The sequence below is a fragment of the Typopeltis vanoorti genome, chromosome 7 (genome assembly GCF_054136105.1).
Source record: "Typopeltis vanoorti isolate ZY-2024b chromosome 7, IOZ_Tvanoo_1.0, whole genome shotgun sequence".
Classification (NCBI taxonomy): Eukaryota; Metazoa; Arthropoda; class Arachnida; order Uropygi; family Thelyphonidae; genus Typopeltis; species Typopeltis vanoorti.
Genome location: NC_143555.1, coordinates 30,213,155 through 30,238,962, shown reverse-complemented (window position 1 = coordinate 30,238,962; position 25,808 = coordinate 30,213,155). Strand labels below are relative to the sequence as shown.

General features: G+C 36.4%; 1 protein-coding gene across 1 annotated transcript in view; it reads right to left on the bottom strand.

Moving 5' to 3' along the window:
• LOC150104547 (Ig-like and fibronectin type-III domain-containing protein 1) overlaps nt 1-25,808 on the bottom strand; it is a 548,674-nt gene that overhangs the window by 120,021 nt on the left and 402,845 nt on the right. The window contains exons 21-22 of the mRNA XM_090395576.1: nt 23,738-23,888; nt 2,985-3,113 (exon numbers count right to left, since the gene is read on the bottom strand). Coding sequence (XP_090251702.1) covers nt 2,985-3,113; nt 23,738-23,888 — 280 coding nt within the window. The remainder of the gene's footprint in view (nt 1-2,984; nt 3,114-23,737; nt 23,889-25,808) is intronic.

Sequence of the window (25,808 nt, the reverse complement as noted above, 5' to 3'; positions counted from 1 at the left end):
TGAGTGATTCTGACCTGCTAAATTTAGATGCACAGTGGGAAGATCCTGAAGAATATGAAGAAAATTTAATCGCTGACAAGCCCAAAGAGGTTTCACAGAAACAATTTGAAAATAGTTTTTGTACAATCAAAGTTTTTAAGCAGCAATGATTAGAGACTGACCCTGGTGAAGAGAGAACCAGTAAAATTTGCAGAAGAGGCAATAGGGCCATACCGTCAGTTTTATGAAAAAAAGAAACAGAATGCCTGCCAAAGTTAGCTCAATTCTTTGTTAAGAAGCAGAATAATAAATTTATATTCTGAATATATTTTATTGTCTTTCAGCATCATAGTTTTCCTTTAACTAGGCCCTGAGACATATCCTAATTCTTTTATAAAAAAACTTAAAAGTAAAAAAAGAAATCCGAGGAACGAATTATACATTTTCCCATAGGTTACTATATTCAATTAATGCGCCTGTTTTAAAGAACGCATTAATTGAGGGATTGCTGTACTTGGTTTAATCCTTCATCCAAGTGTAAGCAAACAAGTTTGCACCTGAACTATTTTCAGGACTGGGGCAACTCATATAAAGAAGCTAATGACTTCACATCACTTGCATTAGTATCCCAAAATGCAATGCATATATTCATATGGATTATGTATAATGCTATGCATTATGGGAAGGGTCACTACCCAGACCAGTTTCGACCTTTGTATAGGTGAAGTGGGCTCTAAAAATAAGATGATCCTGAAAGATCACCCAACTCAGCATTGGCTCAACCCAGTGGCAGGCTCACCCCACCACCAAGCAGAGCCATAATCTAAGCAGTGGCCCCACTCAGACACAGGCAAAAGCCTACCCCCTAGCAGACTCAGACTGGTTTTGACCTTTATTGAGGTCTCATCAGTGGGAGCTAGACCTACAGTTGATACTAAGGTGGAAGTAATGCAGGTCATATTTTCATATACGAGTAGCCAAAAGGTGTCACACATTATTAAAATACTCTGGATTAGAGAAAGTTGTTGGAAGTTTTTCCAATAAGTTGTACTATATTAAAGATACCAAGAAATTATATATTATGGGATACTAACGCAAGTGATGTGAAGTCAATAGCTTCTTTATACGAGTTGCCCCAGTCCTGAAAATAGTTCAGGTGCAAACTTGTTTGCTTACAGTTGGATGAAGGATTAAAGCAAGTGTATAATTTCTTGGTATTTTTAATTTATAGTATAATCAAGTGGAAAAACTTCCAACAACATACAAACTTTGTTTGCTTACACTTGAATAAAGGATTAACCAAGAATATAATTTCTTGGCTATTACCTTTGATATGGGAAATGTGAATCTGCCAGTGGTATGTCCAGGGATATGATGTTGAATGTATATATCATTAATATATTTTATTAATTTTGCACGATCATCAGCAATTGTTTGCTGATGATCATGCAAAGATAGGCAAAGCAATCAGAGATACTACTGATATACAGCATTTTCTGGGCGATTTGAATAGGTTGGAATGTGGATAAACAATAATGGCTGTCAATTCATTGTTAGTAAGTAAAGTTATGCACACTGGCATTGCAAAATATCCAATAACATATTATATTGGTGGGATTATGCTTGGAGAAACTGATGAAGTCAGAGATCTTTGAGTTATGGTGGATTAGAAGCTGAAGTGCAAAGGTCACATAGAAAAATTGCAAATACAACTTAGAGGATAATCACGATGTTGAAACAAACATTGCTATGTAAGGATATGGAAGCCATTATGTCTCTTTATAAGGAGATAATATATATTATTATCAATGGCTTTAATATTTAATATAACTGCACCTGGATCACTTTGTACAGATTTGGCCTCCTGGTTCCAAAGGGATGAAGAGTTACAAAGATGTTATCAAGATTAATGTAGATTAGGAGAACAGATCAAGATTATATAGACTGCAGACTTTGGTAGACAACAGAAAAATGGCTATCAGGTGATAAAATTTTTCATTATATGGAAGGTGGAGAAAGGTGAAGAGGTCTCCATGAAAGTTAAGTTTGTGTATTAAGAAATGAGTGAGAGCTGGATTTTTCTCCTGTAGTGAGAGCATCTAGTGTGAATGAGTTTAAGAGACAGCATGACAGCTGTTGTGGAGATGTACAGCATCGAGAAATAATCGTCTCCTGGAGAGGTGTAATAATAATAATAATCATAATGAAAATGAAGTAATAATAATGAATATATGCTTAGTTGTGTGAAAAGTTTACTTTTCTTTATCCACATTTCCCAACTTAATGCTAGATGTCTATGTCAGACATATCATAAAAGCATCTTGCATTGTATAATCACTTATCATGCTCATATACTTCAACTTTGGCACTTTGGAATGTTGAAGTACAATACAGTACTGTACACTTTCTCAATCATTTCTTATTTCTGCAGGTTTTTTTTTTGTCTTCCTTTTGTTTTTAATTATGTGGAGTTCTTCCCAGAGCTAATGAAATAATGCAATTCTTCTGATACCTAAAATAGGGAAGGGGGACAAAACTGCTCTTATATGACAATAGTACAATAATAATTCGATGTATTTCTTGAAATGTTTTCAAGAAGTCTCCTCAAGCCCTTTCAATGATTAGCAGAATTTAACAGAATTTTAGGTGACTTGTGAGATTTTGTGCTATGGTAATTAACCACAGGCATTAGTTTAATTCTGAGACTTCAGAGTTATGAAATTTAACAGATATGTAATTTTCAGATAACGTAAACTAAATGAAACATATTAAGACAAATGGCACACAATTTACAACACATTCATTAAATATTCATAACATTCAACTCTTACTAATACAAAATACTAAGAGGAGACTCATTCATTCTAACAATCTACTCCACAGCACTGGAGCAAAAGAAAATTCCTTATAGCAAATTTTCCACTATAACAAACATTTCCTTTGGTCTGTGCAAGTCTCCTATAGTAAGAGTTGGGACTACAAAATGGTAAGCATAAATAGTTTACCTGCAGCACAGAACATTAGTTTATCAAGATCCTTAAGACAGCCAGGTTTTGAAAGAGCCATATGAATGTCAATATCAAAAATGCAGGCATCTTGGCATTGTCTGCTTACATTCTGCTGGACACAACAAACTAAAAAAATATATAAATTATTTTCAGCAAGATAAGTTACATATGCCATTTAAAAAAAAAAAATCAAAAATTTACTTAATATACAGATTTTTGATATAGATAAAAACTTAAAAATGAGGTTGAAAAAATGTCTAGCCACACATATATATATTATTATCTATTATATATATAATTATTATTATATGATACCTCCAGGGAATCCTAGGACTCATCACATGAAGCTGTTCTACATAACACTATATGATCTGTGCCATCTACTATTTACATGTATTTTTGTGTGTTTTGACGGAGGAAAAGCCTTACTACCTGTATGGTATTGATAATGCGAGGTTAACTACCATTTACATAGTATTTCTGTCTGTTATGTTCAGTGCATGATTCAAACCTGCAACCTATTTAGTTGGAGAGCAGGTGGACACTTTAACCATTCAACTAATCATGCCAGCAGACATTGTTGGAAAAACCAAAAAGAGGGATTAAAGATATGATGGATATGCGGAGTCATTTGATGAGCAGAGGGCCTTATAAGTAATGGATAAGTTTGTGTATTTTGCAGGAAAAGAAAAAACCCTGCTATTCATATATTAATGATAATGTAAGAAGTTTCAACAGAGACAGGTAGTTATTATTTAAAGATGACTTTAAGTTTGAGAGAATGAGGAGTAGAGATGTGGCACTGCAACAGATTCTGACTAGTTCTCAGAATAAGGTTTTGAAATTCAGTAGACAAGGGTGAAAAGCGGAAATTTTGAAAGAGATTATGAGGGATCTGGAAGTAGTGGTGGTGGATGATGACCTAAATTTTAGGAAAGGCATTACTAAAATTGTGAGAATATGACAATCATCAGGTGAACTTGTAAAATTAAAGAGTTTATAGTTCCTCCATCAGGTATGAATGACTGGTAGATAACAAGTGGTTTTTTTGTGACTCTCAACCATAAAAGTTTGTAAACTCATAATACATTTGTATTGTAGATATAAATATATTTTTATTAATTTTTTACATAATCCAGTAGCCTTGATCCTAAAGATGAACTTTTTTAAGCCAGTTCCCAGATCCTTCCATTAAAGTGGATGATGGTCTCACAATGAGCAATAAAATTCATCTTGCACATTCTCAAACAACTATGTTCAGCGCAGCATTCAAAACCTGCAACCTGTTTAGTTGGAGAGCAGATGGACACCTTAACCATTCAGCTAATCATGCCAGCAGACATTGCTGAAAAACCAAAAAAGAGGGAGTAAAGATATGATAAAATATGACAGAGCATAATATGGTGTGCTGTTTTTGGATATGTGGAGTCATTTGATGAGCAGAGACCCTTACATATAAGTAATGGACTGCCATTAGGGAAAATAGAAACTTTTAGGGTGAACATGGATGTAGAGAGAGAGAAATTGTATGCACATGTGTGCAGGTACTCTTGTGCCAGTGAAGTAGAAGAATGATATAAAGTGATGAATATAGCTTTTCGGCTCCCAAAATTCAGTAGCATAGTCATTACAAGGTGTAAAAGTGGTTGTGTGATACTTCAGTTTACATATACTAATAACAAAAGCATCCAGAATAAGGAGAGAGGACATTCTGGCATTGGTTAGGTCAACTTGGCCAAAAGTTATAGCAATCACTGAGACTTGGTCAATAAATTATGATAAAGGGGATAGAATATATACAATGGATATAGTATTTTCATGGAAGATAGAGAGAACAAGATAGGGGAAGGGGGTATTTGCTAATGACAACAAAATGAAACCACAGAGTAGGAGTTCAACAGGAGAACAAAGAGGCAGAAGGCAGTGCATTTGAGTCTGCCTAGTAATACATCAGAGGCTGCTGTGAGAGAGAGAGAGTGGATAGGATATATCAACGAATTAGCACAATGAGTGTAGAGTAAGTAATTATTATTGCAGAGACCAATTAATGTGGAGCATAGGTTAGGAAAGAGGAATTGGAATTTATATAGCTATTAAGAGATAATTACCTGAGACCAGATGTGAATGATGAGAGTCTGGGTATGAAATCGCTGGATCCAATGAAAGCATCAGAAGATGTATCAATAGCCAAGGTAGCCATGTTGCATCTGATTAGGGAATGCAATCATGCAGGCTACAAAATGTGGAATTTTCAGTTATGACTATGGCATAAGAATCTGGAAAGGAAAGATACTCACAGTATATGGGAGTTAGTAATGGGGATGTCTGAAGGAAGCAGAGAGATATCAGTGCCTGAAGGTTTACATGTTTACAGTAAATATTTTATTATATTTATAACTGAGCTTCATTCTTTGAATGTACACAACATACTGATTTTGAAGTCAATGCACTGTCATGGATATTAATTTGAAACATTCTAACCAACTAAAATAAAAATATATATAATTATACTGTTATCTATACTCCACGACTGACTTAATATCTGTTAGATACAGGTGGGGAATAACATAATTGGAACAATTAGGCTTCAAATACAACAAATTGGTGAAGTCCAAATAGTCGTAAATATAATAGCTTATTATGAAATAATCGTTTCATGAAAGTCATTTTGCTCTCAAAAATCTTTATTGAAGTTAAAAACTGAATGGATGTATAACTGTAATTAGAAAATATTTAAAAAAAAAATGATTCTGGCATATCTTTTTCTAAGCTGATACAAGATTTACATGCATAGGATAGTAGTCCTTGAGTGTATTTGGAGAATTAAATAGTTGGGGATATGGAAATGGTGAGAGTAGAATAGAGTACCTCCCATGATGAGTCTTTGGATTTGTGACATAATAATAATAAATGACAGCAATTATTTGCCAAAAACATAATGATTTTTTTCCCTTAAATAAATATGTATATACATACATACATACATACATATTTCAGAATGGAAGTTTCTGTTATTTTGTCCTGCCATTAAAACAATCTATAATTTTATGCTGAAAGAACTAGAAATATAAAAAATATACTGTATATGCTGCATATACTATAGGGAACTATGCATTTTGTGCTACTCAGTAGCACTGGCTCTGAGACACTGCCATGAATTCACGTTAATCTAGTTAAGAGTTCTCCTAAGTGTAAAGGAATTATCATACTCTTAATGGTGATAATGGGTGGCTAGCACTTCTTATCCACATTTCTCCAACTCTGATGTATGCCTGACATCCACATTTTGGCAGACATAAAAATATGTCAAAGCCAGTAACCATTCGGAACTTTTCAACTGTGGCAAAATAAATTTGGTACAAAAGCATGTTTTATTACACAGATGTGGCTTCAGGCACATCATACCAAAAGTGTATGATATTTGTAAGAATTTAGAAACTATGACTATGCTATAACCTTTATTCTCGTAGACAGGCTTATACGTTGGTTATGCATTTCTAAATCACTTATGGAATTGAAACAACGTAGATCCGAATATAAATTAAATTATACTTTAATAAATATTTCCGATATTTTGGCAACGTCACGTTGCCATTTTCAAAAGGAACTTACAAAAAGGCACGTGTACGCAGGCACTACAACACAGTAACTGAGAATGAAGATATGAAGCTATCGTTCTTCTAGAAGTCCTGATGGTGCCCTCTAGCAGGCTAAGTAGGTGTTCTTGGCCTTTGGGCTGAAGGTCTGCTGATGTATGCCTCCCAAATTTGGGGCAGTCGCATACAACCAAATTTGTTGAGGTTTGGAGAGTTTGTTAGGGCTGAGGCTGATTCCATAAATAGTCTTTCGAATTTGTATTTGCTACGGTGTATTATTGCTACTTTCTTCCACCGTATTCTGTGGTGTGTATCCAGAGCATGGTCTGCAAGACCAGAATGGCTGTACTCGTGAAACCGGATGTAGTCCTTGTGTTCAGAAATTCTGACATTCGCTGTCCTGCCTGTTTGGCCAAAGTATGACAGTTTACAACTGCAAGGGACCTGGTATACACCAGGTAGGTCTAGGGGAAGTGGTTGGTCTTTGGTGGAGTGGATAAGGGATGCCAATTTTCTGTAAGGCCTGTAACAGGAGGTGAGGTCATGTTTTTTTAAAATTTTGGTAATTTTTTCCAAGGTGCCTCGGATGTAGGGAATGGTGATGTATTTAGAGTAATCTTTGTTGTGGAGGGAGGAGAGGAGGGGGGCTGTGGTTTGTAGGTTTTAATATTTTTTGGATTTTTTTGGGGGGGGGGGGATTGGCATTGGCTGAGAAAGTGTTGAGGATGTGATTTAGTTCAGTGTTTAGGACCATGTCGTTAGAACAGATTAGTTTAGCCCTGTTGTATAGTGTTTTCACCACTCCATATTGTTGTGAGGGGTGGGGGGGATTGTTGGTGAATGTATCTGCCTGTATGGGTGGGTTTTCTATAAATATATGGCTTCGCTATGTTGATGATGTGTTCGCTATTTGGCCAAATGGCTCTGAAACACTCCTCTCCTTTCTTACACACTTAAACAACCAACACTCCAGAATCAAGTTCACCCGGGAAAAAGAGGAAAACAACAGCCTCCCTTTCCTAGACACACTAGTCACCCGCCAACCTGATGGAACCTTGGTTTTCTCAGTTTATAGAAAACTCACCCATACAGGCAGATACATTCACCAACCATTCCCCCCCCCCCCACCCCTCACAACAATATGGAGTGGTGAAAACACTATACAACAGGGCTAAACTAATCTGTTCTAATGACATGGCCCTAAACACTGAACTAAATCACATCCTCAACACTTTTTCAGCCAATGGCTACCCCCACCCCCCCAAAAAAATCCAAAAATATTAAAACCTACAAACCACAGTCCCCCCCTCCACAACAATGATTACTCTAAATCCATCACCATTCCCTACATCCGAGGCACCTCGGGAAAAAATTACCAAAATTTAAAAAAAATGTGACCTCCCTGTTACAGGCCTTACAGAAAATTGGCATCCCTTATCTGCTCCATCAAAGACCAACCACTTCCCCTAGACCTACTTGGTGTATACCAGGTCCCTTGCAGTTGTAAACTGTCATACTTTGGCCAAACAGGCAGGACAGTGAATGTCAGAGTTTCTGAACACAAGGACTACATCCGGTTTCACAAGTACAGCCATTCTGGTCTTGCAGACCATGTTCTGGATACAAGCCACAGAATATGGTGGAAGAAAGCTACAGTAATACACCGAAGCAAATACAAATTCGAAAGACTATTTATGGAATCAGCCTCAGCCCTAACAAACTCTCCAAACCTCAACAAATTTGGTTGTATGCGACTGCCCTAAATTTGGGAGGCATACATCAGCAGACCTTCAGTCCAACGGCCAAGAACACCTATTTAGCCCGCTAGAGGGCACCATCAGGACTTCTAGGAGAACGATAGCTTCATATCTTCATTCTCAGTTACTGTGTTGTAGTGCCTGCATACACGTGCCTTTTTGTAAGTTCCTTTTGAAAATTGCAACGTGACGTTGCCGAAATATCGGAAATATTTATTAAAGTATAATTTAATTTATATTCGGATCTACGTTGTTTCAATTCCCTAAGTGATTTAGAAAAGATATAACCTTTATTATTATGGCCATCACCATCATAGTCAAAAGTTTTGTAATGGAGTTACAGATTAACAATCAAATAAACGCAAGTTGAATTGAGGGTAGGCTATAACATGTAAAATGGAAGTAAACAGTTCAAAATATTTTTATTATTACTGCATGGGCACCTCTATGGAGTCCTCATTGGAAGACCCAAACTGTTAACGTAATATCTATTGTACCCTACTCCTTGAAACCTCATGTTGAAGGCTTAATGGATTGTACAGCACTCAGAAAGGATTAAAAACAGAATTTAATTCTTCCTATATTTTGTCTCAGTCAATGAGACATCTTCAGGGATTACAAAAAAAACTAATGTAACATAAAAACAAATAACAAACAATACTAAGCCAAACCACGTGGGAGACACTAAAGTCCTATCTAGGTGGAGCACCCTCTAAGTTGTAGGTGGCCTGGAATGTAAAGTGGGACCTCTGGTGATAAGCGTTTCTCAAATCTTAGGAAGCTTAATGCAACCATATTTGCTAAGATTTGGTTGATTCCTGAGAGCTGCTGCTGATTCTAAGAATAGTTTCTCTTTTGAATTTGCTGTGGTGGAGCACGGGGTTTTTCTCCATGAGAACCTGTGGGTTGTATCCAAGACATGGTCAGCCAGGCCTGACTGACCATAGTTGTGCTTGTAGATGTATGACTTATGTTCCTCTAGGCAGATAGTAGCTGATCTGCCTGTCTGTCTGTCTGATTTATTCGTGAAATAAATTCTATTTGAAGAATAAATTCTTTTAAATCATAGTGAAGCATTTCTTGATTTTCTTCAAAAAATTTTAATAAATATGGGAGATGTCTAAATTTGCAGTCATTTATATTTTTCTTTAATAAAAGTAAGTATAGTTGGAAAATTTTTATTCAATTTAACATGTCAATTAAATTTTTATCTCTACTTTGTAACTCTAAATTTAAATCGCTTAAGTTCTTACAGAAATCTACTGAAAATGATGTGTAACAACCATCTTTTATCACTCAATTGTGGACAAATATCTCCTTTTTCATCAAGAAAATTTGTTATATCGTTAAATAATACAAGAAATCTTTCTAACAATTGAATTCTGCTGAGCCAGTGAACATTATTGTACAACAGAAGTTCCCTATCATCATCTGCCTGTAATTTGGGAGATGTCTAAATTCGCAGTGATTTATATTTTTCTTTAATAAAAGTAAGTAGAGTTGGAAAATTTTTATTGAATTTAACATGTCAATTAAATTTTTATCTCTACTTTGCAACTCTAAATTTCCCCGTTAATCCCCGTAACTGGAGGTAATGGCTGATTGTATACCTAGGGTCCGAATAGTAAAACAGGTAGGGGTTAAATGGATGTATAACACCATTAAGCTTGAGCTGCAAAAAAAGAAACAACTGTGGAGGGAATTTAAAGAAAGGGGTGACCTGCAGGCACACGAACGGTATAAAGTGCAGGCCAGAAAGGTAACGAGTGTGGTAAAAAAAGCAAAAGCGGATTATGAAAGGAAACTAGCTTTGCAAGTAAAAGAGAATCCAAAACAGTTCTTTCAATATGCTGCAAGCAAAAAAAAAACTGTACACGGTAAAATGATTTTAAGGAATGACGATGGTAAGGAGGTCACTGAATCAGTCGATATAGTGGAGTTACTGAGCGTGCACTTTGCAAAAGCATATCATCCAGGTGGTGACATTGAAAAAATGAAGGAACCATTAGTTTATACGGGAATAATGATGAATGAAGTGGAGGTGACTAGTCTATTACAGAACCTTAACGTGAACACATCTGTTGGATTGGATGGTATACCGGCACGGGTCTTGCGTGAAGCGGCTAAAGAATTATCAGTGCCCTTGACCATGTTGTTTAATCTGAGTCTCAGGTCTGGCTTAGTCCCGAAGGTGTGGAAAGAGGGGAAAATAGTTTCACTGCATAAAGGAGGATCCAAGACTACGGTTGCAAATTACCGACCGATCAACATATCAGGAGTCGTTGTCAAGGTCTTAGAGAAAGTAGTCAAGGGAAAAATACAGGAATGGATTGATGAAAACGAGATACTGTACAGGGGACAGCATGGCTTTGTGAAGGGTAGATCATGCTTCAGTAACTTCCTCAAGTTTTATAACAAGGTGACGGCTGAACTGGATAAGGGAAATGGGTTTACAGTGATACTGCTGGACCTGGCAAAGGCGTTTGACAGGATACCACATGGAATACTAATCCGTAAACTACAACATATGGGAATGGATATAGGGTTGGTGAGGTGGATAGGTGGTTGGTTGATGGAGAGATATCAAAGAGTAGTTTATTCAGGAGTAGAGTCCAAAAGACGGCCTGTGACTAGTGGTGTGCCGCAGGGTTCTGTTCTTGGACCACTGCTGATTAATCTGTTCATTAACGATATAGGGAAGGATCTAAGTGGAACAATTCATTTGTTCGCTGATGATGCAAAGTTGGGTAGGGCAATAGTGAATGCAGAAGATGTCAAAGTCTTGCAGGATGACTAAGATAGATTGGAGTTCTGGGCTAAGGAGAAATGTCAATTTAATGTGACAAAATGTAAGGTTATGCATTTTGGGGTGAAAAGATTAGCAGCAGTATACCACATTGGTGGAACATTACTCCAAGAGATTGATGAGGCCAGGGACTTGGGAGTGTTGGTGGATAGGCAGATGAAGTTTAGGGGGCACACTGCAAAAGTAGCTTAATCAGCTCATCAACTCACTTGGTTGTTGAAAAATACCTTGACGAGCAGAGACAAGCAAGTTATTGTACCTCTGTACCGAGCCTTGATAAGACCTCATCTCGACTACTGTGCCCAGATTTGGTCACCTCGGTTCCTTCTTGATGGGGAGGAGGTGGAGAGGGTCCAGAGGCGAGTGACTAAGATGATAACAGGTCTATGGAATGAACCATATGAGAACAGGTTGAAGATTTGTGGGTTTCAGAAACTAGTTGAAAGGCGGAGGAGGGGAGATATGATTGAGACATTCAAATTGCTAAAGGGATTCTATAGGATTAATTCAGAGGATATTTTTGAGATCAGGACTGGTGGTGGGAGAACTAGGGGACACCTATGGAAGCTGGGTAAGAGTGTAGTTAGCAGGGGTGTTAGAGCTGGGTTCTTTACTTTTAGAGTGGTAAATAAGTGAATAAGCTGCCAGAGTCTGTTGTGGGTGCTATGACGGTGAATTAGTACAAGACAAGGTATGATAGATACTGTGAGAATGTAATTGCATAGTTGTGTGGACATGATGTTTAGCGCCTCCCTCGATGAGTCTAAGGACTCCTGGAGTCGCCCAAAATAATAATAATAATAATAATATAATAATAATAATAATAATAATTTAAATAACCGCCGTTGCAGGGCTTTTCCTCAAACAGAATTTACAATTTTAAATGTAATATCCAAAACATCTTTTGTGTTTAATCTTTTACTACACAGTACTTGTTGGTGAATAAAACAGTGGTACGTTAAAAAATCTGGATATTTGTCATCGTTTTTATATAATGAAATGAAGCCTGATTTATTACCTATCACTGCAGGAGCACCGCCAATAGTAATAGGCACAAGTTTAAAAAGCAGAAGTTTGTGTTATTTCACAAATTCATCAAATGCCGAAAAAATATCTTCTCCCCTTGTCCTAAATTTAACATTTTCAATAATAAATTTAGTTTAATTCTTTATTCAAGTGTGAGCAAACAAAGTTTTCAATAATAAATTTAGTTTAATCCTTTATCCAAGTGTGAGCAAACAAAGTTTGCACCTGAAAATATATTCAGGACTGAATATGGTGTTGTACTACCTTACTGGGATAAGGTTGTGCAACTCATAGCAAAGGTGAAGCAAGCTACCAACCCTCCTATCCCAGTATCTCCCATAATGCAAAACTGATCTCCTTGCAGATTGCAGATATGTATAATGTTATGTAATGTTATGCATTAAGGGATTGGCCACCACCCAGACTAGTTTTGACCTTTATTGAGGCATCTTCAGTGATAGCAAGGCCCAGTGGTGGAGATACCAGGCAGAAGCAATAGCGAGGTCATCTTTACCTATAGGAGTTGCCGAAAGGTGTGCCACCTTTTTTTATTAAATTACTCTGATTTAGAGAGAGATATTGAAAGTTTATTTTTCACTTGGTTAGACTATAATAAATTTAGTTTAATCCTTTATCCAAGTGTGAGCAAACAAAGTTTGCACCTGAAAATATCTTCAGGACTGAATATGGTGTTGTACTACCTTACTCGGGTAAGGTAGTGCAACTCATAGCAAAGGTGGTGCAAGCTACCCACACTCCTATCCCAGTATCTCCCATAATGCAAACCACATCTGGATTTAGAGAAAGATGTTGAAAGTTTGTGAAAAATAAGCTTTCAACATCTTTCTCTAAATCCAGAGTAATTTAATAAAAAAGGGTGGCACACCTTTCGGCATAGGTAAAGATGACCTCGCTATTGCTTCTGCCTGGTATCTCCACCACTGGGCCTGGCTCCCACTGAAGAGACCTCAATAAAGGTCGAAACTAGTCTGGGTAGTGGCCAATCCCTTAATGCATAACGTTATACATATCCACAAGGAGATGTGTTTTGCATTATGGGAGATACTGGGATAGGAGTGTTGGTAGCTTGCTCCACCTTTGCTACGAGTTGCACTACCTTACCACAGTAAGGTAGTACAATACCATATTCAGTCCTCCCGAAGATATTTTCAGGCGCAAACTTTGTTTGCTCACACTTGGATAAAGGATTAAACTAAATTTATTATAGTCTAACCAAGTGAAAAATAAACTTTCAACGGTATCATTTTCAAAAGTTCTTCTTTACTTGAATAATCTTGAAATACCATGCGAATAAATGCCATTAACTGAGCAATATCAGTGAAGTCGTTTGATTCATCAAATTGTTATGAAAATGCAACACACTGGTGAATGTCTGACATTAACCTGGCCTGAAAACTTTTCTCTGGCAATTGGAACTCTTCCTTTCAGAAATTTCAAACCTTGTCTGTGGCCTAGAAGTAGTCTCTATCTACATCTCGAACTGAGAAGCTCCTTTCTGAAAGCGGGAAACTCCTCTCTCAAGCAACGTGGATCTGGGCAGTCTCTCTGACGGCGACTCTGGAACCAGGACCCCTTCTACTTGCTTCAGTCTCTTTTTATTAGGCCTCCTCTGAGACCTGACATGAAGTTTGGCAACCCCCCCAAAGAATCGGTATGAGTCTTTCATCTTAAGGTTCAAGTTTGGCACGCCTTTTGTTCTCCTCCGCTTTCTTCTGATTGTAAGCTGCCGGCCATCGGAAAGTTGTTTGAACTCTTCCTGACTGACTTTGGAGATGTTTGCACTTAGAGCCTGCAAGCCTTTCTCATACATACAAGTTTCAATAACAATCTTTTTAATGCCACAATGTATAGCTTCAGGAACAAAAACATTGCCTTTTTTTAACACTCTAACATATTCTTATTAAAGAGTATATACCGTTAGCTTCAAAAGAGTTATTTACAAAAACATCTAATACAAACCATACCGAGACAAAAAGTTTATTTTTTTACAATATTCACATGGGACTTAACCTAAGTAAAAAATCGATGTAATGTGTTTTGGAATATTTAATATTTAAGCTACAACGAGTTTTTATACTTTGCATATAATCGTATTCACTCGGCTCGCTGTTTGACTTCCGCTGATCCAAATTAATTCATTTACCCAGACTTATAAGAAAATTACTGATTTGATAATTTTAACGAACAATGAATAAACAATAGCAATACACTTAAAGCGAATTAAAAATAATACAAAATAATGATAAATAAAATATTATGTTTTCAGTTTTAATTAAATTTGTAAGTAAGGAGAAATACACAAGAGATCGATCAAAAATCGCTCCATGATCGACAGGGTTGAACACCCCTGGTTTATTGCAACTGTAGCATCCTCTTAGGTCCCCAATCACCTTTCATCCTGAATTGACTATCCCATTTGATATTGTTGCCTGAGAGACTAGATTCCAAATTTTTTGTTCATTCACACACATTCATTTACTTTAAGGGTGTCTTCACACACACTCATCTTCATCCAACCTAATTAATTTAGTTTTTCTTGAATTTGCACTTCCACACTTTCAAGGAACAAGGTTCTCTCTAGATACCTATCTCCGAATCCATTTAAGTGCAGTCCATCAGCATTGTACATATCTCTCTCCATTCATCAAGCTTAGGCCATAGGACCCAAAACTATACATCATCCCTTCTTCACAACCTGCTTATTAATTTATTAACTATCACTTTTAAATTAAAGATACCAAGAAATTTTATGCTTGGTTTAATCCTTTATCCAAGTGTAACCAAACAAAGTTTGCACCTGAAGTATTTTCAGGACTTTGCTAACTCATATAAGGAAGCTAAGACTTCATATCACTTGCCTTAGTATCCCATAATACAAAGCACATCTCCTTCCTGACATACATAATGCAATGCATTATGGGAAGGGTCACTACCCAGACCAGTTTTGAATTTTATTGAGGTCTCTTCGGTGGGAGTTAGACCCAGAAGTGATACTAAGGTTGAAGCAATGCAAAAGTCACATTTTCATATACGAGTTGCCAAAAGGTATCACAACTTATTATTAAATTACTCTGGATTAGAGAAAGTTGTTGAAAGTTTTTTCACTCAGCTATACTATAAATTAAAGATACCAAGAAATTATATGCTTGGTTTAATCCTTTATCCAAGTGTAAGCAAACAAAGTTTGTGCCTGAAGTATTTTCAGGACTGGGTAAACTCATATAAGGAAGCTAATGAAGCAATCTGGGGAGTGACCATTCCCAAGGCAAGTGATGTGAAGTCAGCTTCCTTATACGAGTTGCTGCAGTCCTGAAAATACTTCAGGACTGCAGCAAATCTTTGTTTGCTTACACTTGGATAAATGATTAAACCAAGCATACAATTTCTTGGTATCTTTAATTTACAGTATAACCAAGTGAAAAAACTTCCAACAACATTCTCTAATCCAGAGTAATTTAATAATAAGGGTGAAACCTTTTGGCAACTCGTATATGAAAATATGACTTCTGCATTATTTCAACCTTAGTATCGCTTCTGGGTCTGGCTCCCACTGGGGAGACCTTGAGGAAGGATGAAACTGGTTGGAAGCTTGGGTGATGAATGGCAATGCTGTAGCCCATGAAGTTAACTGAGAAACGGCTGTTGCTGTTACTCTACAGATGAAATATGAGCGGTTCTGCTCGGTGGTGGGGTGAGCCTGTTACTGAGGGGAACAATGCTGAGGTTTTCATCCTGCAGGTCACTCATTGTTGGGTGAGCTCACGAGTTTTTGGAGAGGTAACCCCACACTTAAACAAGGAAATCAGTCTTGCTGGTGACCCTTCCCAAAATGCATAACATTATTCATGTCCACAAGGAGATATACTTTGCATTATGGGATACTAAGGCAAGTGATATGAAGCCTTAGCTTCCTTATACGAGTTGCCCCAGTCACGAAAATACTTCAGGTGCAACCTTTGTTTGCTTACACTTGGACAAAGGATTAAACCAAGTACAGGTAGCCCTCGGTTTATGCCGATTCACAATAACACCAGTTGCCTGCACGTGCTTTCTTACTGTAGTGTGGTTGACTGAGAAACGACGCTAGCAGGCACTCTAGTGTTTGAGTGTTTACCGAGCTACTAAGACGCATATGTATCAAACCTAGTTTTAATGTTGAATCTACCTAATTGTTCTATTTAATTTTTTTTTATGTAGATACGTATTTAAATTGATAAAGTACGTAATTACATACCATGTCTGATAATAGAAGCGCAGAAAAATAAGCAGAACTTGGTGTTAAGAAGGCAAGGAAATCAATCACACTTGAAAAGAAGATGGAGGTGAATCGAAGAATGGAAGATGGGCAGACACGTGTTAATGTCTGTAGAAGCATGAACTTACCTCCATCAACTGTTACTACAATTATGAAAAATGTAGATAGAATAAAACAGTCTGTGCAACAATCTATGACAGTACTAAATGCAAAACATGTACATTATAGCAGGGGTAAACTTCATGAAAAAATTGAAAAATTATTATCATTATGGGTGGATGACTTGAATCAGAAAAACATTCCTCTGATGCAGGCTTTTTTAACTAAGAAACAAAAACAATTTTTTGAGGATCTTAAAAAGACAGATGGAGGCAAAGAAACATTTTTAAGAAGCAAAGGTTGGTTCGTGAGATTTAAGCTCGAAGTAAGTGCCACAGTGTCGAATTATATGGTTTTCTTACTGTAGTGTGGTTGACTGAGAAACGACGCTAGCAGGCACTCTAGTGTTTGAGTGTTTACCAAGCTACTACGACACATATGTATCAAACCTAGTTTTAATGTTGAATCTACTTAATTGTTCTATTTAATTTTTTTTTACGTAGATACGTATTTAAATTGATAAAGTACATAATTACATACCATGTCTGATAATGTTGAAATTTTATTTTTCACTTGTATAATAAATTTAGTTTAATCCTTTATCCAAATGTGAGCAAACAAAGTTTGCACCTGAAAGTATCTTCAGGACTGGGGTAAGGTAGTACAACACCGAGGCACTCCTTGCAAAGGTGGAGCAAGCTACCAACACTCCTATCTCAGTATCTCCCATAATGCAAAACACATCTCCTTGCGGATATGTCTAATGTTATGCATTAAGGGAAGGGCCACAACACAGACTAGTTTCGACCTTTATTGAGGTCTCTTCAGTGGGAGCCAGGCCCGAGTGGAGATACCAGGCAGAAGCATTAGCAAGTAGGAGTTGCCAAGTGGTGTGCCACCCTTTTTTAATAAATTACTCTGGATTTAGAGAAAGATGTTGAAAGTTTATTTTTCACTTGGTTAGAGTATAATAAATTTAGTTTAATCCTTTATCCAAGTGTGAGCAAACAAAGTTTGCACCTGAAAGTATCTTCAGGACTGGGATGCATAACATTAGACATACCGCAAGGAGATGTGTTTTGCATTATGGGAGATACTGAGATAGGAGTGTTGGTATCTTGCTCCACCTTTGCAAGGAGTGCCCCGGTGTTGTACCACCTTACCCCAGTCCTGAAGATACTTTCAGGTGCAAACTGTGTTTGCTCACACTTGGATAAAGGATTAAACTAAATTTATAATACATGTCTGATAACAGAAGTGCAGAAAAATAAGCAGAACTTGGTGTTAAGAAGGCAAGGAAATCAATCACGCTTGAAAAGAAGATGGAGGTGATTTGAAGATGGGCAGATACGTGCTGATATCTGTAGAAGTATGAACTTACCTCCATCAACTGTTACTACAATTATGAAAAATGCAGATAGAATAAAACAGTCTGCACAACAACCTATGGCAGTACTAAATGCAAAACATGTACATTATAGCAGGGGTAAATAAACTTCATGAAAAAAAAGGAAAACTTATTATCATTATGGGTGGATGACTTGAATCAGAAAAACATTCCTCTGACGTAGGCTTTTTTAACTAAGAAACCAAAAACAATTTTTGAAGATCTTAAAAAGACAGATGGAGGCAAAGAAACATTTTTAGGAAGCAAAGGTTGGTTCATGAGATTTAAGTCTCGAAGTGCCACAGTGTCAAATTATGCGGTGAGGCAGCAAGTGCAGATGTTGTGGCAGCGACTGCTTTTCCTAAAGAATTTCAAGACTATGTAGAACAAGGAAGTTATCCTCCTGATATCATTTTTAATGTTGAAGAGACTGGTCCTTATGAGTATGACTCTACTCATAGTGTCCAGTGGGATAAAGAAGTTCTCCTCCATAGATGCAGATTTAAATATGAATGCTTATTCAAAGAAAGTTGTGAAACTATCTTACACAGACCGAATTTAACACATTCGCTGCCAACTATGAGTATACTCGTAGTTGGTAAACCAGCCCCACAAGCCAGCTACGAGTATACTCGTATGACGCTTACCACCAGCAATGAGATTACTGTACTGACCTTGAAGAAGTGAAAATGCTTGGCTTGTGGAGCTAGCATCAAAACTGTGTATTCTCATAGAAGGTATATGCTCTGCACAAGTCAACTACGAGTATACTCATAGGATGCTTACCGCCGGCAACGAGATTACCGTACTGACCTTGAAGAAGTGAAATTGCTCGGCGTACGGGAACAGACTATGCCGAAGTAGCATGGCATTGAACGTGTTAAATAGAAATGACTGTATGTCTCTCTCAAAGATCTGGGAGACTTTTATCTTATGTAAAAAACCATTTATCTTAATAGATTAAATTTGTTATTTCTATTATTTCCTAGCATGTGATAACAATTGTATTTTAATAGGTGATCCACCGAACGTTTGCCTGTATTCCATTCCTATTACTGTTACAGACACTGAATATGCACTATTATTTTTAGTATGAAATATCTGTCTTTTTACTAATTAAAGATTTCACTGTGGTTTTTACGTGCTACTTTATTATTTATATTATTTATAGAAATATGTAATATCTTTTTGAAGTTTCATATTTTTTGTATATAATTTTGTTATTAATAATTTTATTTTAACAAATATATATGTATGTATTATCAAAGCTTTAAATATAATAATGTTAAACTTCATGTGCATATTTTTTGACTGCACAGAACATAACTTCATACCTCCCATTAAAATTGGGTTCGTTTTACGTCCGTTTTTTCGGGAATGGAACTGTGGCGTAAACCGAGGGCTGCTTGTATATAATTTCTTGGTATCTTTTATTTATAGTATAACCAAGTGAAAAAACTTCCAACAACTATCACTTTTCCTCCTTTTTCAGATTTCCTTTATCATAGTTCGGCAGGAGATTCATGAACTTCACCTATTTGCTCTTGTTTTTCACTTCTTCCAAAAACTCTTTCACATCCTCCCTCATACAATACTTCTTACCTCTTAGATCATTGGTTCTAGCCAAAACAATCACTTCTTTAACATTCCCTTTCTATATTCTGACAGCATGAGTTAACACTTATTAACTCAGTATTATCAATAATTTAATTTTTCACTAGGAAACAAGATCTTGTAGATTTATTCATGAAGTACTCCCTTTATCATAGAATCGCTGTAAAAAAATTCTCTGCTTATGCTATTGCTCTCATTTAGTCTTATAATTTTCTTTTTTGGTTTTGTATCGCTGCCTTTTTCTTGTTCTCAGTTTGACTAATCTGTTGTTACTGTAGCCTTTCGGTGTTGTGCTTTGTCTCCAGTGAAGGACTACATGCAAGCGAGCTATTTCTTTATTCAGGTCTTCTATCCTATCACATAATTTGTTCTCTCTCTCTCTCTCTCTCTCTCTCTCTCTCTCTGCACTCACTCTCAAAACATTTATTACACACATTTATTACAGAGCATCAATTGCTCACCACTTTCACTCTCCTTTCACAAATCATTCAACTTTTGAAGAATACATCTCACAACTTTTACACTGGACAAAATCATGCAAATTTAGCTGACCCAACAAAGATGTCTTGGTCATCATACCAACAATGTATAGTTTACGGAACTATAAATGTTTTACACATTATTTAAAAAAAAATTACTTATCTTATAGACAAGTGACCAAGATGATAGCAGGACTATGGAATGAACCTTATGAGAACAGGTGGAAGATTTGTGGGTTGCAGAAATTGGTTGATAGGCTGAAAAGGGGTGATATGATTGAGACATTCAAATTACTGAAGGGTTTCTATAAGATTAATTCAGAAGATATTTTTGTGAATAAGACTGGTGGTGGGAGGACTAGGGGTCATACATGGAAGCTGGGCAAGAGTGTGGTTAGCAAGGGTGTTAGAGATAGGTTTTTTACTTGGAGAGTGGTGAATGAGTGGAATAAGCTGCCAGAGTCTGTTGTGGGTGCCATGACTGTGAATGAGTTCAAGGCAAGGTATGATAGATACTGTGTGAATGTCAAATAGTTGTTCTTGACATGATGGTAGGGCCTCCCTCGATGAGTCTATCGACTCCTTGGAGTTTCCCATGGTAATAATAATAATAATCTTTCTGTAGTGTTACAAAATGATGATGTTCACCAAATATCTTTGAACTTGACAAACAGCATATTATTATAAGCTGGGGGGGGGAGAGAGAGTGGCAAATTCTGAAATACTATCCTCAGTGTATGGATAGCATTACATTATTGCTTTTCTCTTGATTGACATCAAGCATAAGGCCCAGTACCTTGTTCATCAGAAGTTGAGATGGAGTGTAAGAGCTCATAGTACTAATGTGTTATAGGTTTCCAACTTTTACAGATGAAATTGCTAGTAGAAGTGTCATTGCTGGTGGAATAAGCATTGCTAACTTGGTTGGATGGATAGAGTACAGAATCTTTGCTTTCCAAAGGGCAGGCTGTGGGTTTGAATTCCTTGGTGATATCAATGCAATACATCCATTAAACATATTCTCTCCTTCTGCCTATGCCTTGTTTGGTGTATGAAAACACTGTCCCACATAGAGACCTTAAAGTGGTTTGAAAAAGTACATGTTTGTTTTCTAGGAGCATAGTTTCAGTTTAGTGAGCTTTTTGAGCCCTTCTATTTACAAAGATTTAGATAGTTGGGAATGTCAGAAAAATAAAATAAAAAATCGGAATGGTCATTCCGTAGCACCTTAAACTTTATGTGCCCTGCTTGCATTCCCATTTGCTCAGCCTCTGCTATGAAAAAAAAATTACTGCCTTATTCAGCCTTTCTCTCACAGAATTTCCATTTTGGAAATTCTGTGAGAAAGTGATTGCCTAATCATTTTCCATATCATGGAAAGTGACTAGGCAATCCTGATTTGCGAGACCAGGTATATGAGATTATCAGTAAAGAATTAAATTATATATGATGTTAGATTCAAAACATGTAGAAGACCACCTGTTTTGAATCATTCATAATCATCTACTGTATACTGTGGCTAGATATTCGATGCAATAAAAATGAACCAGAAAATTCAAGAATCCAATGTAATGCTTGGAAATGTAGAATGTTTGAGAATGTAATGCTTAGAAATATGTTCTGCCTTAATTCTGCAGCACACAGCTACTACAATACAATGAATAACTATTAATTGTAAAATGTAATCAATATTGTCTTTCTGATGAATTACAATAAATGTATTGTAATGCATTTTACACTAATTATAAATCATATTATAATGAAACTCTGTTTAAAACTGTGTTATGTGAGGTATTGTTGTATGCTAGTCTTATACCTTAGTTGCTTTGTACTGCATTTCCAAATAGTGACAGTAACAACTTGGCCATCTATTACTCCTACTACTCTCAAATGAGACATTCTTTATGCCACACGTCTCTTCTAACATGATATATGATATTTCTCTGGTAATTTTGTGTACAGAATAAATGTAATTATTCTGTCATGTCCCAATCTCTCTCTCTCTTTCACACACACAAACACACACACACACACACACACACAGTCCTTCCATAAAATCCATAATCTGCCTTTTGTTTTACTTACTTGTTGATGTGTATAATCATTTTCTCACATCATTTGCTATCCATCCATTTTCCCTCAAGAGCCTCTTCACACAGTGACTTTATATGACAATATGGCAAAACAGGCTGAAAATATGGGCTAAACATAATGGATGTTAATTTAAAGTGGAAAAGTGTAAAGTTATGCATTCTAGGATGCAAAGATTACAAGCTGTGTCCTACACTGAGAAAACTGTAATCCAGGAAATTGATGAAGCCAGGGATTTGGAGGTGATAGTAGCAGATGCGTAGCTGGGGGGGTCCACCTTGGGTGGCACTTTGAACCTTATTGAACTTGTGCAGTTAATTCTAAAATACAGTCTCAAGAACTCAGTTCCAAATATTGTAATGCTACTGCGAATTTTCCTCACAATTGCTGTAAGTGTTGCTAGTTTGTGAGAGGATTTCTAAAAAAATTGATTAAGAATTACCTACATTACTATGAAATAGACTTTGCCAATGTCATCGATGATTTTGCTAACAGAAAAGCACAAAAAATAACATTTTAGAATGTTGAAATTAAAGTTTTACTTCGAAAATAAACATAGCATTTTAATCTATTTCCCTAAACGTCGTTTTGACGTTTTGTAGTATTTTTGGTATGTATCAGGCAGCAAAAGCTCTAGCTACACCACTGGGTAGTAGTAGAAGATAGAGTTGAAGTTTACAGGGCCTACTTCTAAATAGCCAAGATAGCTCACAGATTACTTAGTTATTGAAGAACTAACTAACAAGCAGAGTTATCATTCCCCTTTATGAAGCATTGATATAACCACATCTGGATTACTGTGTACAGGTCTGGTCAGGGATTTCTTGAGAATGAGGAAGTGATCGAGAGGATCCAGAGGCAAGTTACCCAGATGGTGAGTAGTCTGTGGAATGCTTCCTATGAGGATAGATTGAGGATTTGTAGATTGCAAAACCTGGGCGATAGGCAAAAGGGGGGGGGGGGTTAAGTTACTTAAAGAAACTTAAGTTACTTAAAGGATTTTATAGGACTGATACAGAGGATATGTTTCAGCACTTGGCTAGAGGGGTAGAATAAGAGGCTATATGTATTTGTTCATCCCTGGAAGTTGCGTAAGAGTGTGGTTAGCAAGGATGCGAGGACTAGATTTTTTTTGCTTGTAGACTGTGATGAATAAATAGAAGTTGCCAGACTCAGCTGTGAGTGCTTTGTCTGTTAATGGTTTCAGGAAGAGGTGTGATAAATACTGTGTTGATAGTTTGGGTTCCCCACAATGATTAATAATGATATATTGATTTTATGTTATTACAGGACATTTGGTAAGGAAAACTTCCATGCAAATCTTGTTATAGACGGAGATGAATTTTTATACACTTTTTAATTAATCTCAGGTGGCAGAAGTAGGGTTTTTTCTATGCTTAAACACTAGTTGTCTTGTCGGGGGGGGGGGAGGCACTAGAGTAGATCTACCACAATAAGCATTTTCAAAAATAGTCAAGTCTAGTAATAATAATACTAATGAAATGTTTACAATCCATAAATCATACACTAACAATGTTCAAATAGGATGTTGAGAGGTATTAAAACAATCATGTTAGCTCTTTTTGGTGAAATGGATAAATAATTTTTGTTTTAATTACCTGATGTATTCTGACTAAGTTTTTTTCCCAGTTTCAATTCAATACGTAGTGTAGCTGTTCCATATTGATTTTCAGCAAAGCAGTAATATGGGCCTTCATCACTCTTTGCAGTTTTATGAATAAGTAAACTTGCAACATACACTGATGGCTCCTATAAAAGGACAATAGCAATTAAAATATCCAAGTATTGGATTTCTCATTAAATTATAGCAGACCATGTTCAGAAAATTACTATATCTAATCAATCTATTGCTTACATATATAAAAGTATTCTCTTTTAAATATATATTGAAATGACAGTTTTTGCTGTTTGCAAATAAATTTGCATATCATTATAACAAATACATATATGCTCAACTAAAAGCCTCCACTTCATGATAGGTGAAATATAATAGAATGATTCCTATAAGATGAATTAGAACAAACTGTTATTATCATATGCTTATCTGTGATTGCAAGAGGACACATTTAATTGCTAGTCTGTGTTGTACCTAATTAGTATTGTGTTAAGCGTGAATGTGTAAATACATTCACACTCACAGTACCATTCAGCAATGCTTTCTACTCGCTAAACAACTTATATAAATCCCACACATGAGGATGCAAATCCTACAGCATATCAGTGCCATATGTGCACAGTAATCAAGAAGAAAGAGCACTTGGTGTGTTTGGAGCTGGAGGAATGTATGTCGACCAGCATCTGCTCTTATGTTTATGGGTTTGAAGAAAGTGGAGGAATGGTTTTGGCTAGTTCAGCTGAACAGTATCCATGAAAATACCTGATTGCTTGCCATTTGGAGAGGGGGGGGTAAATTATCAGGTATTCTGGTGGGCAGGTGGACAATTTGTGAAAGATTATTACTGACAGCAAATATCTCAGTGTCACTTTCACTTTGATTAGAGAAGGGAAGTTATTCTGAGTTATGAACATTCAAGTCCCTAAGAAAGACAATCTCAGAGTTTGGGTATTGAGCTGTAGATGATCAGGCTTCTCAGACAGATGGTGAAAAAGGACAGTGGGTTATCTAAACTGGGAACAACACAGACAGCAAACAAGTGTAACTGAAAGTGCCAAAGAAATTTTGAACTTAAACCACGGTAGATTGTAAAGAAGAGATTCACAGTTTTGTAATTCTCAGATGACATGAACAGAAAGTTGATGTGGACAGTAGAAGTTGAGGCTGCTTGAAGTTCAATTAGTATAGTAGATTAGGCTTGGATGTAAATGGTGCACATTGTTTAAACTGACAGTGAGACCAGAAATGTTAGTGATAAATACACACACAATATATATATATATATATATATATATATATATATATATATATTTTTTTTTTTTTTTTAAGGAATAAATTTTAAATGACTTTAAACCGAGATAAAATATTAAATTTTAATGATACAACTAGTTTCAGCCTTTTACAGCCTTCTTCAGGTATCCACTAAAGGTAGAACACAGTAATAAAAAATTGAAGTTACAAAAAACTGAGAATCACAGGCAAAAAATGCAATACATAATTGACACAAAAACATTGTATTTTTCAAGTCGTTCTATTTAATGTGCTATTGGTTATATGCGTGCTTGCAGGTTCTCGTGAGCGCCAGTATTGAACAACTGCAGTATGGCTATCAGGGATGTTATAACTCAAATTGCTATTCAAATGTTCAGGATTAAGGAGGATTTCTCTGGACTCTGCGAAAAATGTTTTCGGATTTATCCCAGCAAACTGAGTGACTCTGTAGATCGTCATGAGGGTTATTAGAGAAAAGAACATGACTGGATAGTGCAGATGCATGTGATCTTTTATAGGAGATGTCTCTCTTATGCTCCTCAATATACAGTTCAACAAATTTGTTAGTCTGTCCAAAATAAGGAATATTATAGTTGCGCCATAACTTGTAAACACCTGGATAGGCTTTGAATGGCTTATAAGAGAACGAACTTTAGGGAGTGTAGTGAAAAATGTCCTGATGTTGTATTTTTTAAAGACTTTAGCCAATTTATTGGAGACTGAACTAATGTAAGGTATTGAGGTGCTACTTTTAAAATCAGTAGTTTCCGTAGCACACTGCA